The sequence below is a fragment of the Cryptotermes secundus genome, unplaced genomic scaffold (genome assembly GCF_002891405.2).
Source record: "Cryptotermes secundus unplaced genomic scaffold, Csec_1.0 scaffold56, whole genome shotgun sequence".
Taxonomy (NCBI): Eukaryota; Metazoa; Arthropoda; class Insecta; order Blattodea; family Kalotermitidae; genus Cryptotermes; species Cryptotermes secundus.
The window spans coordinates 1,583,016-1,609,632 of record NW_019744407.1 but is presented as its reverse complement, the minus strand read 5'-3'; the positions used below and the strand labels follow the sequence as shown (position 1 = coordinate 1,609,632).

At 42.3% G+C, this 26,617-nt stretch overlaps 1 protein-coding gene across 1 annotated transcript in view; it reads right to left on the bottom strand.

Annotated features, from left to right (window-relative positions):
- Nucleotides 1-26,617, bottom strand: part of LOC111874658 (frizzled-4) — a 73,197-nt gene that overhangs the window by 24,232 nt on the left and 22,348 nt on the right. Inside the window, exon 2 of the mRNA XM_023870350.2 lies at nucleotides 938-1,104. Coding sequence (XP_023726118.1) covers nucleotides 938-1,104 — 167 coding nt within the window. The remainder of the gene's footprint in view (nucleotides 1-937; nucleotides 1,105-26,617) is intronic.

Below are 26,617 nucleotides of genomic sequence, written 5' to 3'. Positions count from 1 at the left end.
ACTTTGTCCACCACAAATCCCACTTGACCAGACCCCGGGATCGAACCCGGGCCGCCGCGGTAGGAAGCAAGCGACTATCTGCTTGAGCTATGGTGCGGCCTCATGAGAATAGTTAGGGGCACCTGAACTGGTGCATAGCTGTCTGTATTCCTTAATCTCACAATATAAAATCATTTCATACAATACAGTTCGTGATAAAATCAGGGTGGGTGGAGCTTCTGAGACAAGCAAAATTGTAATCTACTTTATGCATGGTTATGGGGGCTGTAAAAAACTACCATAATAATTTTTAAATATGAAATGAGGATTGAATTAGCATACTTCTTTTAGGAGTTAAATTCTGTATCAGCAGTAAGCATGCTGGAAGTAAAATACTCACCTGAAATTCTTTAAAAATCGGCAAATTAACATGTTAATAAATAAGAGCTTGTTTCAGAAACACAGTCCTGTGTTATGTAATCCCGTGGGTCTAATAAGCATGCCATAGGATTTGAGGATTTCATGGCAATAATGGTTCATATTACGGTTTTCTGAGTTACGAGTTATGACACCACAGAGGTTGGTACCAACCCTCAAGATGGAGACAGCAGGTTAATCAGTAAGGCTTGTACCCACCTACAAGATTACGTGGTATCCGAACCCAGAAGCCCATAATGCCCTATGAAATGCGAAGCCAGTGAATATGCCTTTTTTATATCAAGCTTAAGTAAAATGTCATGTAACTCCAAACTGGTAACAAAGATACTTCAATGAATAAGAAGTGTTAACACATAATCCGCAATCATTCCTTTACTCAAGATTCAAACTTACGCTGCAATCACTTTATCAGATAATATTTCCCATCACTGTTCTACAAAGGAGAGTTTGAGAGGATCACGAGACCAGTTAACTAACTCATTAGACACCACTGTCCAGGATCAGGGGCAGAGATCCTTACCTGTCAGTTCATCGGCGTCGACGTCTTGTAGGACGAGCACTGCGATGGTTTGCGCAGCAGGAAGGCCCCAGCCCGCTAGGTGGAATAGCGACGAATGTTGCTGGATTCGTTCATGAGTCCATCGAAGAGCAGCGGCCAGAAACCAGGACATCGTTAGCACCACCCACCTGCAACAGTCCCTCCACAGTGTGATTACACACCTCTCGGGTATACTGTGTCCGTACTTAAAGTGGGACTACCGGATGTTCAACAGCGATAAACTCAGGAACCTAAATGCCTGCAAGTGCGTTTCAATTAATGGAAAACGTACATCTGCTCTCCGAAACACTGTTAATGTGACTTCATTAACGTAGAAGAATTTCAATGGTGTTAAATGTCAGCAATTAAAATGTTGATGTTGATTTTGCTCTTGGGTCGTTGCATCATGTTGATGGGGACAGCACTGCCGACGATTCGAAGGTACATACCGTTTCCGTTTTCTGGGTGGAAGTAAGTAGTGTGAATGAATGTTATTATTATTAGAGGGGGTGGGTTTCCCCATGCACTTAGACCAGTTATTGGTCTATTGTGCGTCCCCCTTTGATTTCTACTGTCGCCATACCCTAACGGTACCGGTGCGTGCTATCAGCCCCGTTCAGCCAATGAGGTCGGCCGTCGGTACCTCGATACTTCCCCCATCTACCAGAGGCATTGGAAACTACTTGGGCGGGAAACTTGCCTAATAATATTGCTCAGAGGTCCCGGAGGACTTGTTCTCTGAATTTTTCCGCCCTTAAAAATTCCACGACCTCCGCCGGGTTTGAAGCCGCGTACCTTGAGTCATGAGGTGGGAACGTTACCCCTAGACTACGGAGGTCGCTATGAATGAATGTTAATATCTATATAAAACCCATATAAATATGACCTCCCACCCCACTTACTTCCACCCTGAAGATGGAGGTTGCATGTACCTCCGAAACGTTGGCAAGACTTGCCGACATCCACATGGTACATATACGCATGAGCAGAATGAACAGCAATGTATGTAAGATTAAAAACAGTAATTAAAACGTTGTCTTCATTATTACATAATTTTACATGGACCTAATGGTAAAAAATATACATGATCATTAAATATGTCCGTGGAACATTTTCTTCTTGGTCTTAATAGTTTTGTATTATCATATGAATGATCCGCATCTTGACCTACGTTATCAGATCATTTTATTTCACAAATGGACTGACCAATTGGCATATCACGAAGTACGGGCAACACCGTTTATGTGGCTCAAACCTCTGTAGTAAGATTCTCCACAGTTTTCAGGAGGGCCGGACTCAACCCCACTCGAGAACATTACGCTGGCGTACTTATTCTTCCAGGCAAGTGTGCACAACTCATGTGTATTACAGTTGCTCACAATTTGTACAACCGAATTACCCTATTTTAAACACTGTTGTATGAATTTCACACTTTTTTTTAATTCGCTTAGTGGGGGGTGGAGTCCAGCTGGGCCCACTCGGCACGGCGGCCACTGACTGGCTTATTGTAGCCTGCCATGGGTGATTATGATGATGGTGAATTTGGTGGAATGAGGATTGGCTGGGGAAACCGAAGTACTCGAAGTAAACCTACCCCAGCGCTACTTTGTCCACCACAAATCCCACCTAACCCATACCCGGGATCGAACCCGGGCCGCCGCGGTGGGAAGCCAGCTACTAACCGTTTGAGCTATTGCGCGGCCTAATTTCACACTTACATGTATCCAGACTGAGGTGTTATGGTTGGAAAGCGCTGTGGTTTCCGTTATGTTCTTTCCTATTTCACCACGCTTTCATAAACCATCAGCAGGAAGACAAATGAGAGTTTTGCTGCATAAAATACGAGTTTCCTTAATAAGAAACAAGACTTAAATGCGGATCTAGAGAAATTTCTTGTTACAGTTTTATAAGAGAATATAAATGATTAAAACAACAGACATTTCAGCTGCGCAACCATTAAATAAAGTTTAAATTACACTTTAACATACCTACGGAAAAATAAACAATGTTTCCTTTTTATCACTAACATTCCACACGCCTGAAGTACGTTTTTCCTGGGCAAGCGGGGCAATTATGCTTGTCACTGGCACGATAAATATGAGAAGAGCAATCAGTACGGTCGCATGAAACATAAAAAGCTACCTGCATGAGATTCGCCATAACAGAAGAGAAAGGAATGCCGAAGCTGTGATACGTAATAGAGTAACCTATTGAACATCCACTTAAGTCAATAATAATAAAAATGCGGCACGTCTGTAAAGTATGCAGACTGCGATTACGTCCACGTGACATTTATTTCCGGACTACGAAATTGGTACACGTACTTTGGCCAGCATACAAACCTGACAAAGAGGACTTCGGTTCAAGAACCGGCTTGTCTGTGGAAGCTACTACACTTATGAAGAAACCAGTCTTCTGGGATGTGGCACCGTGTAGATGTGTTAACCGACGTTTCGGAGGAACGTATCGCCTCCATCTTCAAGGCAGAAGGAAAAATAAGAAAATCCGCAAGCGAAGAGACAGCGAGAANGAAAAAATAATTTTCTTGGGATATTATTTCAGGAGTAGAAATTATTCCGAAATAATTATGAATATAATTTTTTTTTAATGAAGTGTGATTTCGAATATTTCGAATATAAGCCGCACCCTCTTGAATTTTTGGCAAAAAATGTGCGGCATATACATGCGTAAATACGGTAATTATAACACAGTAGTTGGCCGAGGGTCGCAAAATAATTATTGAACTATCGACGTATAATATTGATATCTCAACTGTTCTTCCTGTCTTTTCAGCAAATTGTTTTTATTATTGACTGAAAAATACTCTTGGACAAACTTTCAGCGTTACGGTATAGATGAAGTCCGGGCGAAAAGAATACCCCGGGAAAAGCGAAACAGGCGAAACCACGACTGATGGCATCACATTTCAGTTACTGTAACTTGCGGTACCTAGACACTCCTCAAATACAATGAGCTGTCGCGGGAATAGTCACTGTGGAGTACGTTAGTCTAACACACGTAATGAAGATGTTAGCATTCGTTTGTTACGCGTAGCATTACGACTTTAACGCTAAGTTGTCCGCTTTGCGTCGCCTTCCCATAAGCCTTTAGAGGGACAAAGTAGTAAAGGGAAAGAGTCAAAGTTGTCCCTGTGCTCAACGAATTAAGAACTAATCCATGAAGACGTATGGGGGAGTGGATGTATAGATCCATAGTTTCTTGACCTCGGCACTAGCTGGAGATGAGTGGTCAGCTTCACGCCCGGGCCGCATTACCCCCCGGGGGAAAAGGCACCGGTGCTAGATCTCCGAAGCTTCGGCCGTCCAACCCATAGCCAGTCGCTTACAATTTTTATTTAAGTCTAGATCCTACTCGATTTTAAAGATTGCATTAAAGCTTTGAGAACACTAGCTACAGACTAGATATCCCATTCGAATGAATTATTAATAATGAAATTTTTGTGTATTATGGTATACTTATGCGAAAAACTGACAGCGACTTAACAGTATTTTAACAGACCTTTCCTCACGAAGGTCTCAGGTTCGTAATCACTTCGAAATAGAAGCTGGTTTCCAAGCAAGTCCAATTACCAACCACTGACCTATCCAAAGGCCTCTAGCAGCTCATGACAACATATACGTAGGATAGAAATGTGGACATAAATTCGTACATGGCCAAATTCAAACCCGCAATCTCAGTGTTCGTGGGTCCCAAGGCCGTAAGCGCCTTAGACTGTGACTAGCATGAAAAGAACTGCGATTCTGAAGATGAACCCAGAAAACACAGACTGTTACTGAAAGGGCTAAAACAATGCTTTACTTCGGCTGTCCAAGCCTGAGCCCTGTAAGGTCGGCAAAGTCAAACGTCACCATTTAGAATTCAGTGTTAAGCTAAATATTCTGCTTAAATACTCCGACAGAAGAAGATAGGTGTGACTCGCGTACTGAGATATGACATAAGGATGACAAATCCTGAACAGTTTTAATATTTTTAATATTTAAAATTTAGCAATATATATGACGAATATATATTTTAGTTATTTTAGTATAAAGACAAGAAACAGGGCATGCAATGCAGTAGTTCGACGTACATCGAAAAAGCACCTGAAGATGGCACTTTAGTGCTGAAACATGTAGTGCAAGAGAGAAGAGTAAGGTGAATAAATGTATGCACTGTAAGACGGTCAGAATAAATCATGGACATAAACAATATCATATGTCATGTATACACTCTATAGTGTGAAGCCAAACGATATGGCTGATATATTGAGTTTTTGGACTTTATCCATCGTCCTGGTTTCTAAGATAACTAATAAAAACACGACGTTTCGGAAACTGGATCTGTTTCCGTCCTCAGGTGAAGGAAAACACCTATTCTGGATTCACTGGATTCGTCCAGTGACTGAGGCTAGCTCTTTCTAAGGGACCCAACAGAATAGGTGTTTTCCTTCACCTGAGGACGGAAACAGATCCAGTTTCCGAAACGTCGTGTTTTTATTAGTTATCTTAGAAACCAGGACGATGGATAAAGTCCAAAAACTCAATATATCAGTGTGTTATACACCATCGTCAGAATCCTATAGTAAAACGATATGGATTACTCGTGCAAGATACAGACTGGGCATGAACAAAGAGAAGACAGACTCTGGAAAGTTGACAACCATATTCATCAAAGATTCGACTTCTGGATCAGACGCAAAGATGTGCTCGCATTCACATATCTCCATACTTCACTACTGAGCGGTCATCCCACGTTATATACGATTCGTATCTGTAACTTACTGAACTTTTACATCAGTTTAAATCGTCCTCTTATGGTACAATATACCCTGCGATTTCAAATGCAATAACAGACTATTTTATTATTTCAGACTGGCTGCCGTAAAGTCATAATTTACATTACAATCCCACATTTTGTTAGGTTATAGGCCAGAGGCGTTACATTAACACGATTATTGTGGATTCTGCATTTGGACTGTAGCGGCCGTGCCTTGCTTTCTAGGTAGGCCTATAACTTCAAGAGAAGGTAAGATATGTAGTATTCTAGTGAACCGTATGCAGGATGTTCGAGTACGAATAGAAAGGACCGAAAAATGGTCGGGGCGCCTAGAAATTAGAAAGTTTAAAGAAGAGTGCCTTTTAAGATGCCAAACAGTGCAGTGAACTCGATAATAATGCATATATTGACCAGCACCATGGACGCGAATTTAAAACGCTTTATGAATTCACAGTTTTTGAATGACACTTCCATTTTATGGAGAACAGATAGGCTGGGCATAGTCAGCTCAAAAAATATTACAAACAATTCTATTTTTACCTAGCAATAATTTCGTAGGACCAGTCACAGAGGCCGTTCCGTCTCTGATCGCATGAATACCGAGGCCAGAAGTCCGAATCCCGCTCGAGCCATGCACATATGTTCACATTTCTCTGTGTTGTGTTGCCCTGCGTGGGTAGAGAACGTTGTGGGTTGTGAGACGTCGAGGCTCCCACATTTTCTAGACAATCGACTCACTGATGGCGATGAGGTTGTATGCCTTAGGCGCCGGCAGCGTTTTACCCCCAAGAAGATTACTCGTACTCATTTCTGGTAGAGGCTGAGTCGACCCCAGCGCCATAACCCTGCTGGAAGGATTACGTCAATTTGAATTCCATTATCTCATCGAGAATCGAACCCGCGATCTTCCAGCTTGTATCATAGTGGACGTTCCGCTTATACAAAAATATATGTCGCTATCTTAAGGCCTCTGGTGTTACTGACGGTAACTCTGCGTTCCATATTCCACAACAGTAGGAACTTACGCCGGTCATTTCTTTTAAATCATTTTGCCTGATCATGTATTTGCTTGGGTAACTGTAAGTATTGTTCAGTTTCTACGAGTAAGTTATGTGTACTGTAAATACAGAGAGATGCGCGAGGTATAGGACTTCTTACGTTTTATTATAATGTCTAACCCACGACTGAAATATTGTTATCAAACATGAACTGGTATAATGCATATAGCTTCTGGTGTTTCTAATATATCTGGGACGAAAATAAGCAGACCACTATGGCATGTGCAAGGCACCGTCTAAATACACAGTTACATAAAAACCAACTGCTTATTTTTGTTGGTTTACGTGGTGTCTACCAGTTTCTGGGCATACAAGACATCTTGTCAATGCTGTTTACTTTCATAAGGTACTGGCGTTGGTACAAACAGTACTAACAAGGTAACAATTGTTTAATACTAGAAATACATATAATGCGCTATTATTTAGGTAACTGAAGCTACAAAAGCCGTGTTCATTATACCTGAGACCACACATTTTGTCTTGTGGCTAGCAATAATACCCCGCTACTTCAACAGGGATGGGGCGGAGATTTTGCGGAGGAAAATAAAATCACTTAATAAAAACTATGTAGTGTTACGTATATTCGGAAATTAATTAGGTAGTAAATAAAAACGTTTGTCCCTTTGCTATCAAACTCCTTTTTTTTTTCCTTGGCACTACAGCCCCAGTGGGCCTAGGTCTACCTCCATGAACTTCTCCGTTCACTTCGGTTTTTCTAGATCTTACACATACGGTAGGACTCCTTGGGCGGGTGATCAGCTCGTCGCAAGGCCTCTACCTGTAGACAAACACAGAAAAAAGCACACAAATATCCATGCCCTGAATGGGATTCGAACCCATGATCCCAGCTTCCGAGCGACCGAAGACAGTGCATGCCTTAGACCGCTCGGCTACCGTGACCGGCATCAAACCCTTTACCTAACTGAATTTTGAAAGAAAAATACTTGTTTTGACACTTGGGCCCTCGTCTAAATTAGATCCTGGGATTAAGGTAACCATGATCCAGAGAATGATCCTGTAAGTATTCAAGTTTCACTGGTTATCAGTTTCCCCATAATGTGACATGTAGACCAATTTCTAGGCAAAGCCTACGGGCACGAGACAATTGAAGAGGTATTGGAAGAAGTGTCTATGTGGAAGTCTATGTGGTCCGCGCAATGCAAAGTGTTCGGCAACGGCCAATAAACACGCATTCTGACAACAGAAGAGGTGTTTTCTATGTGGTATGCGCCATGCCCAGTGCTGGGTAACGGGCCAATGAACATGCATTCTGACACGTGACATGAGTTTTCCGTGGGGTCCGTGCAAAGTCGTTATAAGAGGGTCGAATTCCGAAGCTGGTAGCTGTAGGAGAACAAGGAGTACAAGAGAGTGCGAGAATGAGAATTGAGTCAGTTGTCGGTAGGAGACAGCCACGGGAAGTTAGTAGTTGAAGAAGGATCAGAAGTGAGCGTGTGATTAGAAGATTCAGTCACAGTGAGACTGTTTTAATTCCGTTACCGGGATATGACTAGTGAAGGCTGAGAATCCTAGCGCGTGTGTAACGATGAACTGTAAATTGTGCAAATCAGTCTTAATAAATCCAATCATCCAATCCAGAACCCTCTATTATTAGTCACGGAGCCATGAACACGTGACAGTACTATCACAGATAAGCCTATCACCGCATCGAGTAGTGGTGAAACGGTTTCAATTCAATCAGCACTGTCGGTCTGGATCTTGAAAATAGGAAGTCTCCAAACGACGACAGATTTTCTCACCACTCGTGTTATACTCTGACTTGATTAGTCCCTGTCAGTTATACAACACAGATGAACAGCCAAACAAAAATTACTATTTCCCCGAAATAAAACAAAACATCCAATATACAGTACGTATTTAACACGTTACGCACGTAACTACAATCACGTCATAATGTTAAAGGTTCAAAGAAAGGGTAAAATAATTAATTACATATGAACAGAAGCGTATTCAGCTGCCTTCCGAACATTTCCAATACGGAAGCGTTCCTCGACATTGGTGACATCTCTGTATGTAAGGGCAAAACAAAGATACAAAACGAGATTTGAAGCTCTACTGTTGAGCGAAACACCTACCTTGGAGTTCTACTGCACTTTAGGAAGGGTGGGATTTTCCGGTATGGGAAAGTTGTCCTTGTGCTCAACTAATTAAGCACCACGCCATGAAGACGTATGGCGGAGTGAATGTACAGATCCACGTATTCACCTCGGCAATAGTCGGAGGCGAGTGGTCAGCTTCACGCTCCGGCTGCGTTACCCCCAGGAAAGAACCTCCGGCACCCATTGGGTTAGAAGCTGGGTGGGTCCCAGAAACGTTCTGGACGACGTGGAGAGGAGAAAATCTTCCCCTTACCGGCATTCGAACTCCAAGCCAAAACCTACTGTGCTATCCCGGCCCACGAGATTTTGCGGTACCAAATATAAAAGTGCTTAGCAGGTGCAAGAGATTTCTTCTCCACAGTGTCAAGACCGGCTCCAATTATTCGTGTCAAGCTTTATATATATTGTGACCTACATCCCCATTGCTAGGCAACGACTCGGTAAACGCATTCCCGCGCAAGCGTACGCGCGCAACAATATGACGTCCACTGTTAGGTAACGGACCAGTCAACACGTCTCCTTAACAATATGTGATATATTTTCTGCGTGGTCCGCACAAAGTGGCATAAAAAAGTATTCGACAGCATAGAGCAGAACAGTAGTCGAGTCGGAAGAGAAGAGTCCAGTTTCGGGACGCTAGATTGCCAGGATATGAGCTTGGGAGAAGAGGATTTGAATTCAGTAGTCTTCGGAATTGGCAGTTGCAGAATAATGGCAAGAAAGGGAATTAGGCGTTACATAGATTTCATGCGTGATCTTGTAATAAATCCGTTGCCAGGATTCGGCTAGTAAAGATTTGGAACCCTAGTGCGCGTGCAACGGTGAACTGTAGATTATGTAGATCAGCGACAGCGATGTATTGCCTATAGTCCCGAATTGTGAATGTATAAAGTGCAATAAATCCAATCATCCAATCCAGAACCCGTCTTATAAGTCACGCGCAAACCCACACGTGACAATACGTATAATTCGCATAGACCTGGCTGTGTTGTGGAAGCAGTTCGCTCATGGACGTGCAAATCTGAGCTGCTGCTGCTACCTCACGGCTTTTTAATTTTTCTGGATGTTTAAAGCTAATCGGATCTTGCCTGCGGGCTCCAACACGTAGCTCACGCCATATTCACACAATAAAATGTCTTATTGTACCTAGAAATTAAGCGGAATGACACGTTTTATGTTTGTCAATCAGTCAAAATCCCTGAACACTTGACGTTATACCCTACCATCAATCACGATAACATCGTATTTTTTTTAATATTATTTTTTGTCCTTGTAGTCTTGAGTACCGTCTTGTTAAGGTTGGGCTCACCACCTGAGCCACAGCAGCAGGTAGAAGATTAAAAGGCAAAGAAGGTATTTCTGGCGGACAACTGGAAGGGATAACAAATCACGGGTTGCTGGGGAAAGGTTTTTGTCTAACAAGCTAAATCCTGTGCCAGAACAGCTTAGGGGGTCTCACTGGTTTGTCAGCTTTAGTTTGAATTAAAATCTTAGTGTTTATTTGCCCAACCCAACATCAATCATCCATTAAGGAGGTAGAAAAAGAAAAACGTAAATTTTCAGACGTGCGTACGGCAAAAAGAAAAAAAGACAGCAGCAGCGTGATTATTCTTACAGTCTTACATTACACACGTACACACCATACAATGTGTGCAGTGATGCTTGCGATATGGAGTACTGCTTATTAATAATGGACTGACAGCGCTTCGCACCCATCGGAACACGAGGTGACACTATTTACTCTGAAATGTCACACACATTTATTCGCCCTACAACACAACACATCAATATAGAGATAAAAGTGCCAATCAACTTTATCTCACAACCAGTCACAGACGCTGAGTTCATTATTCTCAGCCGCATAGGGGACTCGCGTACTTTGCATATTTGAATAAGTGATCCATTTTTCACTGCAATTCCGCCGTTTTCGCAGAAGCCCCAGGGTCTACTTCCCGGATGCTAATTCCTTTGCTTTCCGAAATCTTGATATTTTATGGTATCTATTTTTCCGACATGGTAAAAAAGTAAACTCGTGCTTTATGTATAATTAAGTACCACGCCATGGAGAAGTATGGGGGAATGAAGGTATAGCTCCATCATTCTTAACCTCGTCACTAGATAGAGGTGAGTAGCCGCCACCTTCATGACCCTGCCACTTACTCCTAGGGATATATTTCCCAATAATCTCCGGATAAAAGGCTTGGTGGGCTCCAGAGCCAGTCTGGACGCTATAGTAAAGGTAAAGTTGTCCCTGTGCTTAACTAATTAAGCACTACGCCATGAGGGCGTATGGGGAGTGGATGTATAGATCCACAATTTCTTGACCTAGGCACTAGCTGGAGGTGAGTGGTCAGATTCACGCCCCGGCTGCTTTGTCTCTGGGGAAAGAGCCCACGGTAACGTTTGGATAGGTTTAGTGAACCCCAGGGCTGGCCTGGACGACGTGGAGGAAAGAAAATTGTTTTCCCTACCGGGACTCGAACACCGCCCTCTCGGCCGTCCAGCCCGTAGACAGTCGGTATACCGGTTACACTGTCTCGGCTCCCTGGACATTATGAAGGCAAGAATCTCTTTGCCCTGTCGGGAATCGAACCCTAATCCTTAGATCTCTCAGCCCGAGACTTTATCGTTTCCGAGAGTGTTTCTTGGGAACTAAGTAGGTGATATGGTCGTAATGTAACTACGGCTTCATAGATGAATTATGTATCTGTTATGAGTATGTGACATATGAGGCCTGACAGAAAAAAATGAGCCAGAAAAGCAGCCATTGCCAAGCAACGGCTGTGTAAACACGCAATAATACCAGAGCCATCGCTAAGTAACGTACGCACGTAACAATGGTGGAACAATTGTAAGCGGTGCTTTCTATGCGATCCGCGCCGAGGTTATTTAAAAAGTCAATTTTGAGTTGTGAGTTAGTTAGGTTGCGGAGCTAGCAGCCGAAGGATGTAACAGTGAAGCCAGCGGTCAGAGTATGAGGTTGGCGTGAGATGGTCGCCAACCTGCGAGGACGTGTGCCCGGAAGCAGAGGAACGTCCGCCGTTGAAAGCCAAAGTGACTGACAAGCAAAGTGACTGAAGACACTGCGACAGTGACATGTGAAGTGTTGTCACGAGTTGTACATGTGTCCAATAAAGTCGATTATCAATCCAAACCCCGTCTATCGTCACTCGAACGCGTGACAGTATGTATGTTTGTCGCTGCCACTGATCCACCAGAGGACGAAACATTAGTTTGCATTTTCATCTCCTCCTATCAGTCAGTCACTCGAATGAAATGAACTGCCATCCAGATAAGCCCAAGATAAATACTGGAAGTAATTCCGGCAGTAGTGCTGAAAATGCTTTCGCCGGAATGGCATTTATAATCTTAGACATAGCCTTGCAAATGCAAAATTATAAAATAGAGGTGCAATTTACACATTTCAGCATTTTTCTGTTACACCGCCAATTATTACTCATGAGGACCTGCAGGTAAATGACAAATAACAATTATGAGATAAATGTGAATATGATATGCACTCATTTTAGGTGTGGGACAGAAACTATCTTCAGTGCTTATGAAAGAACGACTGAAGGCAAAACGGAATTTTGGGGATGGCTGTACATGACTGTCCACTCCTTTGTGCAATCCTGCATTGTTTCTCAAGAACCAACGCTCCTTCATTCTCAGCCAAGCCCGAGCACTTGTCCCTGCGCTGTGTTACTGCTCTTGGGTTCTGTTTACCTTACGATCAGCCCAAATGCACAACTGCACTTGGTAAAAAAAAAGAAAAAAAGAAGCTATATTATACATGTTTTCTATGAAACAATTAATTCTTTTGTGTCTGGAGTATCTGAAGAATAGAAACTGACTATCCTACAAGAACAGGAGCCATACTGCGTGATGATAACACCCAACCCAAAGCATCAATAAACAGCCTGGGGCTGAAACCCGTGCTGTGTTTGCACTTCCTTCCCCTGCCGTTAAAATCTTTCCAGGATCTCAGCTTGTAGTGGCAGGGACAGGAAGCCTTGTTTACATAGACCCACGTAAGGGAGGCACACACATCAACGCCTCTCACATCTATACATACATACATACACATATCAGTAAAAAAAAAAGTCTGTCTCGAAAATACTCTGTCACTTTAAACTGGAGGAACATCCATTCTGACAACCGCCTCTAACCAAATAAATTACCTTGTCACTCAACAAAGAGTGAAAGCTTTCCTCACAGCAAACAAGATATGGACGGCGCTTCGGTCGTCAAATACTGGTCTTGTACAGCAAGGGTTATAAAGATTTATTTTTTGTGCGAGTTATGTAGGAAGGGTGAGACTATGATTGTGGCGGTGGCGGAGGAATGGAAGAGTAAAATAATCAGCAGGAGTAATTCTGGTGTTTTAACGTGGCCTACCACAGCTGTAGTTAAAATTTCCCCATTCGAGCTTCCGTTATTACCAAGTCTGACGTCATGACAGGGAGCTTAGTATCATGACCATAATGACTGTCTCTAGACACGTTCCAGTATTCTCCAACTATGCTAGCTTCTTTTGTGTGTATTTCTGCGTCTGTCAAACATATAAACACAAGGCATCGAGATACTTTATGCAGACCTCTTGCAGTTTTAAGAAGAAATCTTAAAACAATGTTCCTGGTTCAATGGACCTATAAATTCCTCTGGGTTATAGGAAGGCACAATGTTCGATAATATTAAATACGTTTCCTTTCTAGACACGTAATTGCTGATTCATAACCATACTTGACGTTTATATACAGACTTTCTAATCAATTTCAGGAACCTTTGTATGGTACAATTACATGAATTATAGATGCATTACTCTACTAGATGCAGACCACATCTGAGCACAAACCTGTCATTATAAGAGCTCCGACAGAAATTTGAACACAGGACCTCTGGAGAAAGGATTATAATTCCAGAGTACGAATTATGGATACTAATCACTCGGTCATCGAGTTCGCCGCTACCTACACACACGACAGCACAAACACCGAATAAACGCACACTAACATCCATGCCTTTAGTGGGATTCGAACCCACGATCCTAGCGTTCAAGCGAGCGAAGACAGTTCATGCCTTAGACCCTGCGACCACTGTGATCGGCCATTAAATATATATCTATCCAAAATTTTTCTAAACAATTATTACAGATCATAATGAGGTCCACAATTTACATTATAACACGACGTCCTTGAGAAATCCGATAAAATTCGATTTCAGCTTCTCCAGTGCAAGGTTTCATGCATAGTTTCTTCAATATCCACTAAATGTGGACTGACGCCGTGTAATCTGGCGTCACATTCCAGAAGCTGAAAGTAGAATTCACAGTCACCGCCACAAAGAACCTCAAATCTCACTCAGCTAAGTGGTTTGGAAGATGAAGCGTGGAAACGTATAAAAACACATACGTGTGGACAAGACCGCGTTAACCGGTTCGAATCGACTGGCTACCTAGTAAAATAAATGTACTGCCTTTTCAAGTCTTACTTCTTATTGCGTAATCTCATCTCACCTGTTTAACTGACGTACTTGTATCTTAAAGCAAAAAATATAACATTAAGAATTGAACAAGCAGCTTTGTTTGTTTCTTGGTTTACTTTTTAATGATGCTGTCTAAATACATAAGCCCAAATTATAATTAGTCGCAGTGTTAATTATTAACTGGGGACGATATGGATGGAGGCGGGCAAAAAAACAAATTATTGGAACCATTTATTCAGTCATGAATTATGAGCCTCTTTATTTATTTCTTGTGATTTATTATACGGTGCTAACAGCATCTCAGATTCTATAGCGTTAAATGGCAGGACGACTTAAAATAATGAATTAGAAAGAAATTTGACGGAAGGTGTTGCGGCCTAGCAGAGGTATTGTCACTGGATTTCCTTTGGGGCATGCGGTAGCGGAGTTGGTTGAGGCACTATACTACAAGCCGGAAGGTAGCGGGTTCGAATCCCGATGAGGTCATTTGATTTTTCAGTTGTCCTAATCTTTCCAGCCGTACCATGGCACTGGGGTCGACTCAGCCTCTAACAGAAATGATTACCAAAAATGTTCCTGGGAGGTAAAGGGAGGCAGGCTGACAACCTCACCGCCATCTGTGAGCCGACTGTCTAGAAAATATGGGAGCCTCGACGTCTCACAACCCTATGGGCCTTCACGGCCTGTTACAGGTATAGCTTTACCTTTTACCCTTTTTCGCTTGGAGGACTCAAGAAAACCACGAGAAACGTCATCAGGGTAGATGGGGTCCCGGCCGATATTCGAACCGAGCACCTCCCGAGGGGTACCGCTACACCCTCGTACTAGACCGGTTTCTTCAAATTAACCCATGTACAGGGTACAAGAACACATACTAATGTTTCTGGAGTCAAATCCACAAGTAGTAACAGACAATGAACCCACCACATTTGCAACATAAGTGTAACATTTTTTGCATTAGTTCGTCCTTGAAATAAATGAGATTTTCGTTGCATGCTGTCCGTAGGCCTACGAAACTTACGGGCGCTATGCTACTAACTCGATAATTTGTGGTCGCTGCTTCCGTATTCGAATAGAAGCTCTGGAGAATCCATAAAGGCCTCAATCTGACAGCCAATCTCGTTAATGGAACCGAGGTCGTTCCGATTATGTTACAACTACAACACGCCAAAACAACTTAATATAAGTAAGATTTGAGGCTTTCACGGCGATGACTATGAAGAAAGCAGTCTTCTGGGATTTGGTTAACACCACATATACACGGTGCCAAATCCCAGAAGACTGCTTTCTTCAACTTAATAAAACGTTAAACATTTCGTTACTAACTTGCTACTGAACCCGCTGGTAATTTGTCTCATTCATATCAGCGTCATACCAGAACCAGATTATCGAACCAGTGTTTTTTTTATTTTACCTACTTCTGAGGTAAACGTCACTATCTAATTTAAAATGGCCTCAGTCAATTTCTTCCAAGTCCTTTGTGACTGTCGAGTCTCGATGAGTTATATTTTCAACTGATACTAAGTCGTTGCTAAGTACGAACCTGTCACATATACGAGTACACTAAACCCTAGCATAACATGCAGAACAGCCTCTTTTGCTGTTAGACTACAACAGAACTCATATGAAACCTTCAGATCATTTCTTTCATATCCTACTAAAAACAAACTTCGTGGCTTTAGTCCGCAAGCGAACTATACTGACCGAGCGACCGCCGTTTGTCGGCGAAGTTAGTGCCCACTTTAGTGGATAGAGGGTGTGGCGTGGACAGCGCAACGAATCTTCACGGCCGTTAATTTCTGTTTTCTGGACAGGAGCCACTATTTTCTAGCTCCTCAACTATCCTCACGAGGCTTAGTGGATTCATATCCTACTACATCGACAATTTGTTCGCCATGCGTGCTTGGCGTGTAGTGTGAACAAATTTCTGCAGGGTTCAACTTACGTGCGGTCAGATGCAATGCAAGCATGCGTCAGTTTTTTTCGGGGGGGGGGGGGACTTCGCTTGTCACGGATTGGAAAGCTTCTTTTGGATCTTAAGGTGAAATAGGCCCATGGGAAAACCGTTCTTATTGCTTCCCAAATAGTTTTGTTAGAAATTTTGGTCTAAAAACTTACACAATACTCTCCACTATTTTAATAGAGGAAATTTAAACGTACGAAACGAATACTGATTTGAATGACACTAGCTCTCCTACACATTTTCGTATACAACCTATCTTGTTACTCAGTACTTTAACGAAGGTCATTCCATGTGCCTTATGCCGTTATGTCAGATTAACGAATTAATTTGTATCGTGCACATTTGCAATATGTGTAAGAAGAATACAAGAATAGTAACAATTTATTTCTGATTATGAACTGAGTTTCACCTTCCACATCTGACACTTCTAATATAGCTTCTTGTTTCAACATTTTCCGGTTTAGAAAACCGAGATTAATGGCCGTGTAAATCCGTTGCGCTGACCAGTCAACACCCTCTATCCGCTAAAGTTGGCACTAACTTCGCCGACAAGCGGAGGTCGCTCGGTCGATATAGTTCGCTTGCGGACTACAGGTCACAGAGTTTGTTCCAAAATTTAGGTGACATAGTCTACTGTAACGCATGACAGTCGTAGTGAGGAAACGTCCTGGGCAGAAGTGAGCCTCTCCCGAAACCAAAGGTAAAGGTACAGTCCCCGTTCTTAAGTACAACGCCATGAAGACAGATTTGGGAGTGGAGGTATGGCTCCATCATTCTTGATCTCGATAGTAGACAGGTGAATGGTCAGCTGAGCCAGTCTGAAAGCTTTGGGGAAGGAAAAAATATCTTACCACTGCCAGGAATCTAGGCCCGGCCGCCCAACCCGTAGCCCGTCGCTATTGCTAGTGGGGTGGGACTAAGTCCCTGTACTGCGGCCACTTCTGGCCTACTGTACCAGCCACAGATGATTGGTGAGGGTGATTGTGAACCAATTAGTGGAGTGAAGATTGGCAGGGGACACCGAAGTACTCGGAGAGAGCCTGCCCCAGCGCCACTTTGTCCACCACAAATCTCACTTGACTAGACCAGGGATCGAACCCGGGCCGCCGCGGTGGGAAACCAGCGACTAACCGCTTGAGCTATTATGGCGCGGCCTTTAGCCCGTCACTATACTGAAAGTATTAAATTTTACACCATTGCCCTCCGTGCACGAAACCATGCACCACAAATACAACAACAAACTACGGAGTGACAAGTCAAAGGAGAACAAAAGTTTGCACAGTCAGATCAGCTGGTTCGTAAACCTTGGAGAAAAACAAAACTTGTACCTGAAGTCTGTTTCAATTATCCCATAGGAGCGTCAACGTAATTTTTATTAGTCACTCATTTTTAAGAAACTACCAGCAGTGTCTACATTCTTTCCCTTGTGGCATGGAGAGTTGTAAATCTGTACGTGGCATCTATAGAGTTGGCTGGCACACAATACATCGCTGTAAACCCGATGACCCTCACAGCCCAACCTGCATGTGAGCAGTAAATCATGCATCTTACAGTGCGCCATAAATCTGACGCTATAACCACCCGCTGGCAACCCTCTGCAACCAGATAAACGTTACCAACTTACATATCACAGTATCCCCCAGATGAATAGAAGCCAAAATACACAATTGCTTAGATAATTTAACTTCGATCCAATAAACCCGTTTATACGAGTATTTAAAACTATCGAACTAAACAATATTCTCGTGAACAAGTAATTCGCCCACTCTTAATGAAGAGCAGCAGTGCCAGTCTTCCAAAGGTCCCTTCACCTACCCGTAGCTAAGTGCAACAGCATATGCTACTGGTATCGTGCAATAACATTACAACTTTGTGAGATTTGTGGTTCTCACGTAAACGACAATGAACAGTACTATCTTCTAAGATATGACGCCGTATAGTCCAGTACAGCATGGTTCACTGACGTTTCGGAGGAACGTACTCCATCCATCTTCAGGATTGAACAGTGAGTCGTGCATGAAAACAGCAAGCAGAATACAGAGTTTACTCTGCTTATTACTTGCTAACATAGCTTACTGTTGACCCTAGAGATGGGGCAGAAGTTAACCGTCGTTTCGGAGGAACGTCGTTAAACTTCTATACTACAAGACGTTATAATCCGGTAGAAAATACTCTTATTAGTGCTTTATGCTGGTTCAATAAAAATATTTTTTATTTTAATTAAAACGCCTTTTATTTTTAAGCAAATCTGATTTAATAAATCCCAGGTTGTTATGATAAGGAGTCTCACTAAATGCAGGGGTTATTCTGTGTGGTCAATAAATTTATTGCAGTGCATCACTATGATTAGACAGCACCGTACGTTCAACTGGACAGAAACAAAATCCCAGTGTTGTGCATAAAAAGGTACATGGGTGTAGGCAGTGCTTGAGGTGGAATGAAAATAGAACCGGAATGGTTTTCCCCTTTTAACAACAAAAAAGGTATTGTACATTGCATTTACTGCCAAAGAAGTAACGGGATGCTTTTAAGCCATTTAGAAAAGAACCGGGATGCCATCCCGCCCCACCTCAAGCCCTGGGTGTTGGTTTTCTTTTGTTAGATTTAATTGTTCCTTTGCCTTCCCGTCGGAACTGGGATAACGTGTTCTGTACAGCGAATAGGCTATGGGCTGGATGACCAAGGAATCAGGGCTCTGTTTCCAAGAAGAAGATTATTTCCTTCAGGGCAGCTCCGGATCCCTCACCGCCTCATCTAATGAGTATCGGGGCTCTTTCTCTGGCGATAAGACAACGGAGTCCGTGAATTTGATCACTCACCTCATCTACGTTAGTGCAGAGGTTTAGATCGCATAGCTCCATCTTGCCAATCCTCCATATCTTCATGCGGCGTTTCTTAATTAAACACAGGGAAAACTTTGCCTTTACCTTAAGCTGCATCATCTTCACATGTTACGTAGCACCGACCGAGAAATGATAAAGCAACACACGACCTTAATATTAGGATTCTAATAGGATACTACTGTCATTTTCCGTTAGAACAGTGAAGATTCGTCTGCCACCAGCGAAATGGTTTCTTCCTTAAATCGATACAAGCCTGGAATTGCATGTTTTATTTCCAACATTTTACTATACAAAGTTTACTGCATTTTGTTTCTTACATAATTTTATAATGTTCTATGAACTACAATATTTTGAAGATGAATAAGAAATGTATGTTGATAAATATCATACAGCAATAATCGCTCTGGACCGTCTCTATGGTCTAGTGGTCAGAGTTCCTGGTTACAGATCCAGAGGTCCCGTGTTCGATTCCCGGCGCTACCAGATTTTGAGTAGTGGGTCTGGAACGGGGTCCACTCAGCCTCGTGAGGATAAGTGAGGAGCCATGTCAAGGAAATAGGGGCTCCGGTCTAGAAAACCGAGATTAATGGCCGTGGGGATCCGTTGCGTTGACCGCGTGATACCCTCTATCCGCAAAAGTTGGCACTAACTTCGTCGACAAGCGGCGGTCGCTCGATCGGTAAAGTTCGCTTTCGGACTACAGGCCACGGAGTTTGTGTGTGTGTTTTTTTTAATAATCGTTCTGCATGAGGATGTACCACGCTGTCTGTATAAGCTTTAAACTCAACAACTTCGTCCAATACAAGTATTGAGTTTTTGGACACGATCTACCGTCTTTTTTTTATTTAAAAAAAGAGGACGATGAATAATGTCCAGAAACTCAATAACTGTATTAATGTACCATCGTCAGAAACTCTGATAACTTTCTCCAAATTTTATGTGAAGGCCATTTAATAAAAGTCAAATACCTTATATCTTATATTCTAACCGGTCACTTGTAACCGTCAATAAGTCACACTATAAGAGCAAAACAACTTTCGCTTGTTTATCTCATTAAATATTATTGGACTCGACAAAGATAAGTCACACGTTCTACTATATCAGGAGAGATGTGAGGCTTCACGGACACAGATTTAGTAACGGTTTCCCAACAACAAATGCCGCAAAACAATTGAAGTCCTAACATTTAGTGGAAGAAAGTCTTCAGGGTTGGTAGCGTTCCTACAATCGATGGCAAGGTGACTTCTCAAAATCTCCCCCATAGTGAAGCTGCACCGTTGCCAAATACAAAACTTACAAAGGACGTAAAAGAAAGTGTTTACTGCAGAAGACAACTTCATGAGTCACGACCGTCTTGGAAAACACAAGACCTCTGTGCAATATTTCGCTTCTAACTGTCTGTACGGTATAAAGTACGTTAGAATATAAACTTATATATATGAAAAAGTTATATTTCTTCAGCATTTCGGTTTCCTTCCCTTTAAAACTGCTCACTGAAGGAGTTATCGTACATCAAGAATGCCGTAGTACGTTTATCACAGTCCGTTTGGCTTAATTTCGTCATATTTCAAACAGTACTTTACAGTTCCAATAAAGGTATAATGTAACCCACAATCACTCATTCAGTAAATCAACTGCTCAATTACTCAAAACCGCCTGGAGACCCAACGTGTTCGACGAGCAGACGATGAAATTATAATAGCCTCTTTTTTTCCNCGCCCATAGATCATCTTGCTCTGCACATACATAAACGCACTGGCTGACCCTTAAAAATTCATTACGTAAAATCGTGAAGATAACCAACTTGGTAATACTGTTCTTAATCTCTAGGCGTTATCTTAGAGTGTTATGGCTACGGCATACTGCCCCACACTCAGGTTTCAATAATCGAATTCGGTTCATTCACAGATTACTGAACAGCACTGCAACGGATGCAGAGGTTATAATCCAATGAGATGGCAGGATTACGTACGGTAAATTGCGAAGTATATGCGAGAGGGTGGATTTTATATCAAAAGCCCGAAATTCACATGGAAGGATTGAGGAAGAAACGAAAAATCTACGGATAGTCTGTGAACTGGTCGAGATGCGATGTGGTAAGTCCCAAACACAATTCCGCGTCATGCCTCAGATTTCTTGGGCACTGTAACCGACCGCTAATCGTGAACTGGAAATGTATTCTTGTCGTGTGAAAACTTCAGCACGCTTTCAGGTCTGCTTCGAGATGTTTGTGGACAGTGAACACTTAAAAAGAAAAGAGTGTAAAATGTTGTAGCCGTTGGGAATAATATTAAACTGGATCTTGTAAACAGCGTATAAATACTCGTTTATGAACTGGATTCATCTAGCTCGGGATGGAGTCGCGTGTCGGAATCTTGTCAAACGGCGAATACCGTTCCAGTTCCATAAAAACGGGAAATTTTCGGTTATCTGAGCGATTATCAGCTTCTCGAATAAGACCTTGCTCCATTAAAATGGCCAGATTAAGGTTGTAAGCTGACGAAGTTACGCTCTTGTGGCCGCAGTTTCGTTTAAATGACATTAAGAGTCAGCTCCTACTTCCCAGAGAATACAATATATCTCTATTACAAAGATCAGCCGGTTAGCGCTGTTTAGGAAAATATATTCTGAGAAACATAAAATACACATAAATAAACTTTGCGGGGAAAATTCAGCGTTTTTAAGTGTTAAAGCTGGTGGCACTTACAGCAATCACTGTGCTTTAAAGAACTAATGGTCATGTGCATCTCAAAAATGCTGCGCCGATTATAATCTGAAGGAAATAAAGATAATCTTAATATTGGGCCTGTGATGGAATCAAACTCCAGAATTTCGTTTCAGTCTTCCTGAACCAGAACGTATTTTTTGAAAGTAAACATCAAAATCTGACATTTAGTATAGGACGCGTGGTGGTGTTTTGATTCACCAGACGGGAAAAATCGATGCTACATTCCAGCATTATTTTACATGTGAACTGAGCCGGCAACCTCATGCATCGAAGGAAAGTTGTCTCTGAACCGGTTACCTTAACAGGTTTACCGGAATTTTCATCTGCATACTCATAGAAAAGTAGCGACAGTACTCAAGTTAAAATAGGTCAGCGGTGCTCTCTCCAGAACTCCATACCAGAGTGTATATATTTCCTCCCTCGTTCACTTTAACCTCTATTATCACAACGATGAAAACTAATCATAAGAACAATGCATTAACAACATTTTTCCATATGTAACAGTTCTACTGGGTTCCCGTACAACTGCGTATGAGCATCTTCGTAAAATTTCTCAGGATATTTCCAATATTTTCTATGCGTCTTGGTTAACGTGTCACAATCAGGGCCGTATTTAGTAAGAGAGTTTCATGAAATATCTCTGAAGCCTTGGGGAAAACTGATTTTCCGAAAGAGCGATGTAACGGGGGAAGAATGTTCGTGCATTAAACTACACATCCAGAGAACGGGAGAAATCTGGTGAGACAAACAAAAAGATTGACTTATGAGTGTAACAGGAGGAAACTACATGAAATGCCGAATAAATTTGAGGAGAAAAGTTTGATGAAATAGGAACCACCAGAGTTGGCTGTGCTCTGCACAGAAACAACTGCTCTACGCTGACTTTTATAAAAAAGAATCAAGAAATTCAGTTCTAGATATGCTACTATTGGATAAAGCGGTTGAATCTCCCTGAAAGGAATATGCAACAAAATAAATTAATCCACCCGCTGTACGCCAATCCAGAAGAATTTCAGAGCTGAGCTTACTAAACAGGGAAAACATTTGAACACTTTTGCATTGTTCGATATGATTTCTCACGGCGGTGATTATTTAGGGGACTGTCTTCTGTGATGTAACGCCATAGAGACTGACAGCAGATAACAGACAGACAGCACTGCTTCCATCTTCAGGATAAAAGAACAAGCCAAGAAAGCAAAACCAAGAACCATCTGATGCTGCTTATTTCTTGCTGGGTGCTTGCTTCACTTACTCCTCGACCCTGAAGATGAAGGCAATGTTGGGGGACTATACGACGTCATATTCCAAAAGACAGGACTCTTCATTCTGACTTAGATTCTTTCAACTTAGACACACCGACGTACATCATATCCTGAAGTATGGAATTCGTGATTTTAAATAGGCTAACGTGGAAATTTTAAATCTTACTGTATTCACATGAGAGCAAAAATGACTGAAATTTGGACTTAACAGTAGGGAGGTAACGCTCATTGGGACTGGTTACAGATATTTTTAACATCAGGCGACATGAAAAATAGGACATTACCAAAGGCTGATAAGTAATGACAGTAGCACCACAGAGTCCTACTCCGACCAAACTTCAATTTTATCGCCGACCAGATATCGTTTAAGATTGGCAGGGAAGGTCAGAGAGACAGCCCTATAACAGTCAAGACACTGCGTTCCTGTCGTTGAACTGGCAGTCCTATGAACATAAACTTCAGCACTGACTTTCTGAACGGAAGTCTAGACATTTACGTGAAACAGAAAATTTTCTTAATGAACCTCACTGTGGGTTCCAGCCACCCTCTTATCCAATGGGTGCCAAGAGCTCTTTTCCCGGGAATAAAAAGGCCGGTGCTTGAAGCTGAGCAGTCACCTTCGTTCCTATACGTCTTCATGGCGCAATGCTTAACTAACAGGAAAAATATTACCTTCTTCATCTTTGCTGGCACAATGCATTAATGAATGTAAACGAACGCTGCTTTGTAAATCTACCGAAGTCATTGCTCTTGCGGGAACAAATTTCACATAGGCTCTAATATAATGTTCAAATCAAAAGAGTTAACATTTTGTTCCTTCCTCTTTTCTTTCCGCTTCACTGCATAAAACTCGCCACTCATTATTGCCTTTATTTTGAAAATTTTAGAATGACTTTCATACATACTGGATTTCATTCACACTGGGTTAATCTAACTCAGGACAGGGACCAGCAGATGGCTCTTATAACGATAATGAATCTATGGGTTCCACAAAGGGTGGGGAATTTCGTGACAAATTGGACGAATTTCAGATTCTCAAGAAGGGCTGCGCTCCATGGAGTCAAGTGTTTAGCTTTATACACAATTTACGCACTCAGAATTTGGTTGATAATACAGCACAAAAAAAAACTCCGTGGTCTGTAGTAAAGTAAGTAAAGCTATACCTGTACCAGGCCGTGGAGGCCCATAGGGTTGTGAGACGTTGAGGGTCCCACACTATCTAGACAATCGGCTCAAAGATGGCGGTAAGGTTGTCAGCCTTACGTGCCAGCCACCCTTTACCCTCAGGAATATTCCTGGTAAAAGTAAAAAAGTAAAGCTATCCCTGTACCAGGCCGTGGAGGCCCATACGGTTGTGAGACGCTGAGGGCCCCACACTATCTAGACATTCGGCTCAAAGATGGCGGTAAGGTTGTCAGCCTTACGCGCCGGCCGCGCTTTACTCCCCAGGAAAATGATTTACTTAATTCCTGGTACTCATTTCTGCTAGAGGCTAAGTCGACCCCAGGGCCATAGCGCGGTTGGAAGGATTAGTACGCAAGCGAAATATACCGACCGAGCGAGCGCCGCTTGTCGGCGAAGTTAGTGCCAACTTTAGCGGATAGAGAGTGTCGCGTGGTCAGCGCAATGGATCCCCATGGCTGTTAATCTCGGTTATCTAGACCGAAGCCGCTACTTCTTGAAATAGCTCCTCAATTATCCTCCCGAGGCTCAGTGGACCCCGTTCCAGATCCACTACTTCTCAGAAAATCTGGGACCTCTGAATTTGTAGCCAGGAACTCTGACCACTAGACCACAGAGGCGGTCAACAATACAGCATCACACTATACAAATTATTCTACTTACTGGGTACAAAGCCGTCTCCACCACATCCTGCAGAACAGAATTCTTATGATAGAAAACGTGTTCTCCAGTTCTAATTCTTGAGAATAATGTATCACAGTATGTTGGAAACATTTCTGTTACTGATACTAAAATTGGCTTAATTATCACCTCTTCCAACGTCCTCTTCAGATTGGTTTGCAAATTGCTAAAATTACCATATTCTGCAGCTCAATGTGTATGCGATTTTGTATATACTACCGCTACTACTACCACCATCACTATTGGTAGTAACAATCTCTGCTAACAGAACCCAGATTTGAACACTCTGGTAAATTATTAAACAAGTTCTCGTTAATAGTTATTTGTTTCCCTGGAAAGTTATTTATAACGTCGATCCCAGGAAACACAGTATAATTCACAAGGATAAACTACGGCTTCGTAAAAACATTACTGGAGTAGTCAAATCAAGGAGCGTGAGGTGGGCGGGTATATGCTACAAATGGGAAAGATAACAAATACACACAAGATTTCAAGTGGAAAACCTACAGGGAAGAAACAATTTGAGGGACCTGGGCTTAGATGAGAGGATATTAAAGTTTATCTTGACTAATGGTCCATGACAAAGACTATTTATGTCCTTGAGAAAAATGGGCTTATTTATGAAGTCAATATGGCTGAAAATCAAATTGATCGACGTTTCTTAAATGTCTCCTATATCACATTTTAAAAAAATCTGTCTAACGGTTTAGGCGCTAATACTAGGTCACAGACACGTTATCTACATAAGTCGTTCTTTTTTTACTTTACACAGAACACTAACATTTAGGATATAAGTGGGTGTACCGGATCCATCGTGCTTAGAATAGGAACCGACGACCGCATCTTTTGAACATGGTAATGAACCTTCTAGACCCATGGACGGTAGGGGAATTCTTGATCGAATGAACGACTACTAGCTCCTCAAGAAGAACTATGACTTTTGAATTAGTAAGAATAAGAATTATTCAATTACTCCGGATTCAAAATTCAGTGAACCGTAAACAGCTTCAGCACACTGACGTCGAAGGGTACAGCCGATTGTGGAGTAAGATACCGCAGTAGGCTATATACCCACCAAAGGTGTCTCCACCTTGTGGTGATTCGGCTTGCGTGAGTCTGTGACCCGGAGAGCTATGCCGGCGGTAGTTTAACTACCAGTAGGGTCATTCATGCCGGAAAGGTCAAAGGGTAGCGTCCAGACTAAGATAGTTACCCTGGTTCTCCAGTTTGGGGGTTGGGCATGAGGCTAAAAACCTCATCTTATAAAAAGAATTTTGTCCAGAAACCTAACAACCAGCCTCGGGCATCATGCGTGGATTCGTTCATATGGGAGGACGCACTGGTTGTGGAGACCGGTTGTAGAGGAGGCCAATGTTCACCCAGGGCTGTAGCGCCGAGTGGTAGGCAGGTAGATCAGGTAGATAAGTACGTAGGCAAGTAGTAGGCTATAAGAGCCCAATCATAATTCTTATAATACTCGTACATGTACGAGGCTCGTCACCAGACTATTCCGTATTCAGTGGGGAGGTTTCAATCACTTCCTGTTCATACTTAATATTTATAAA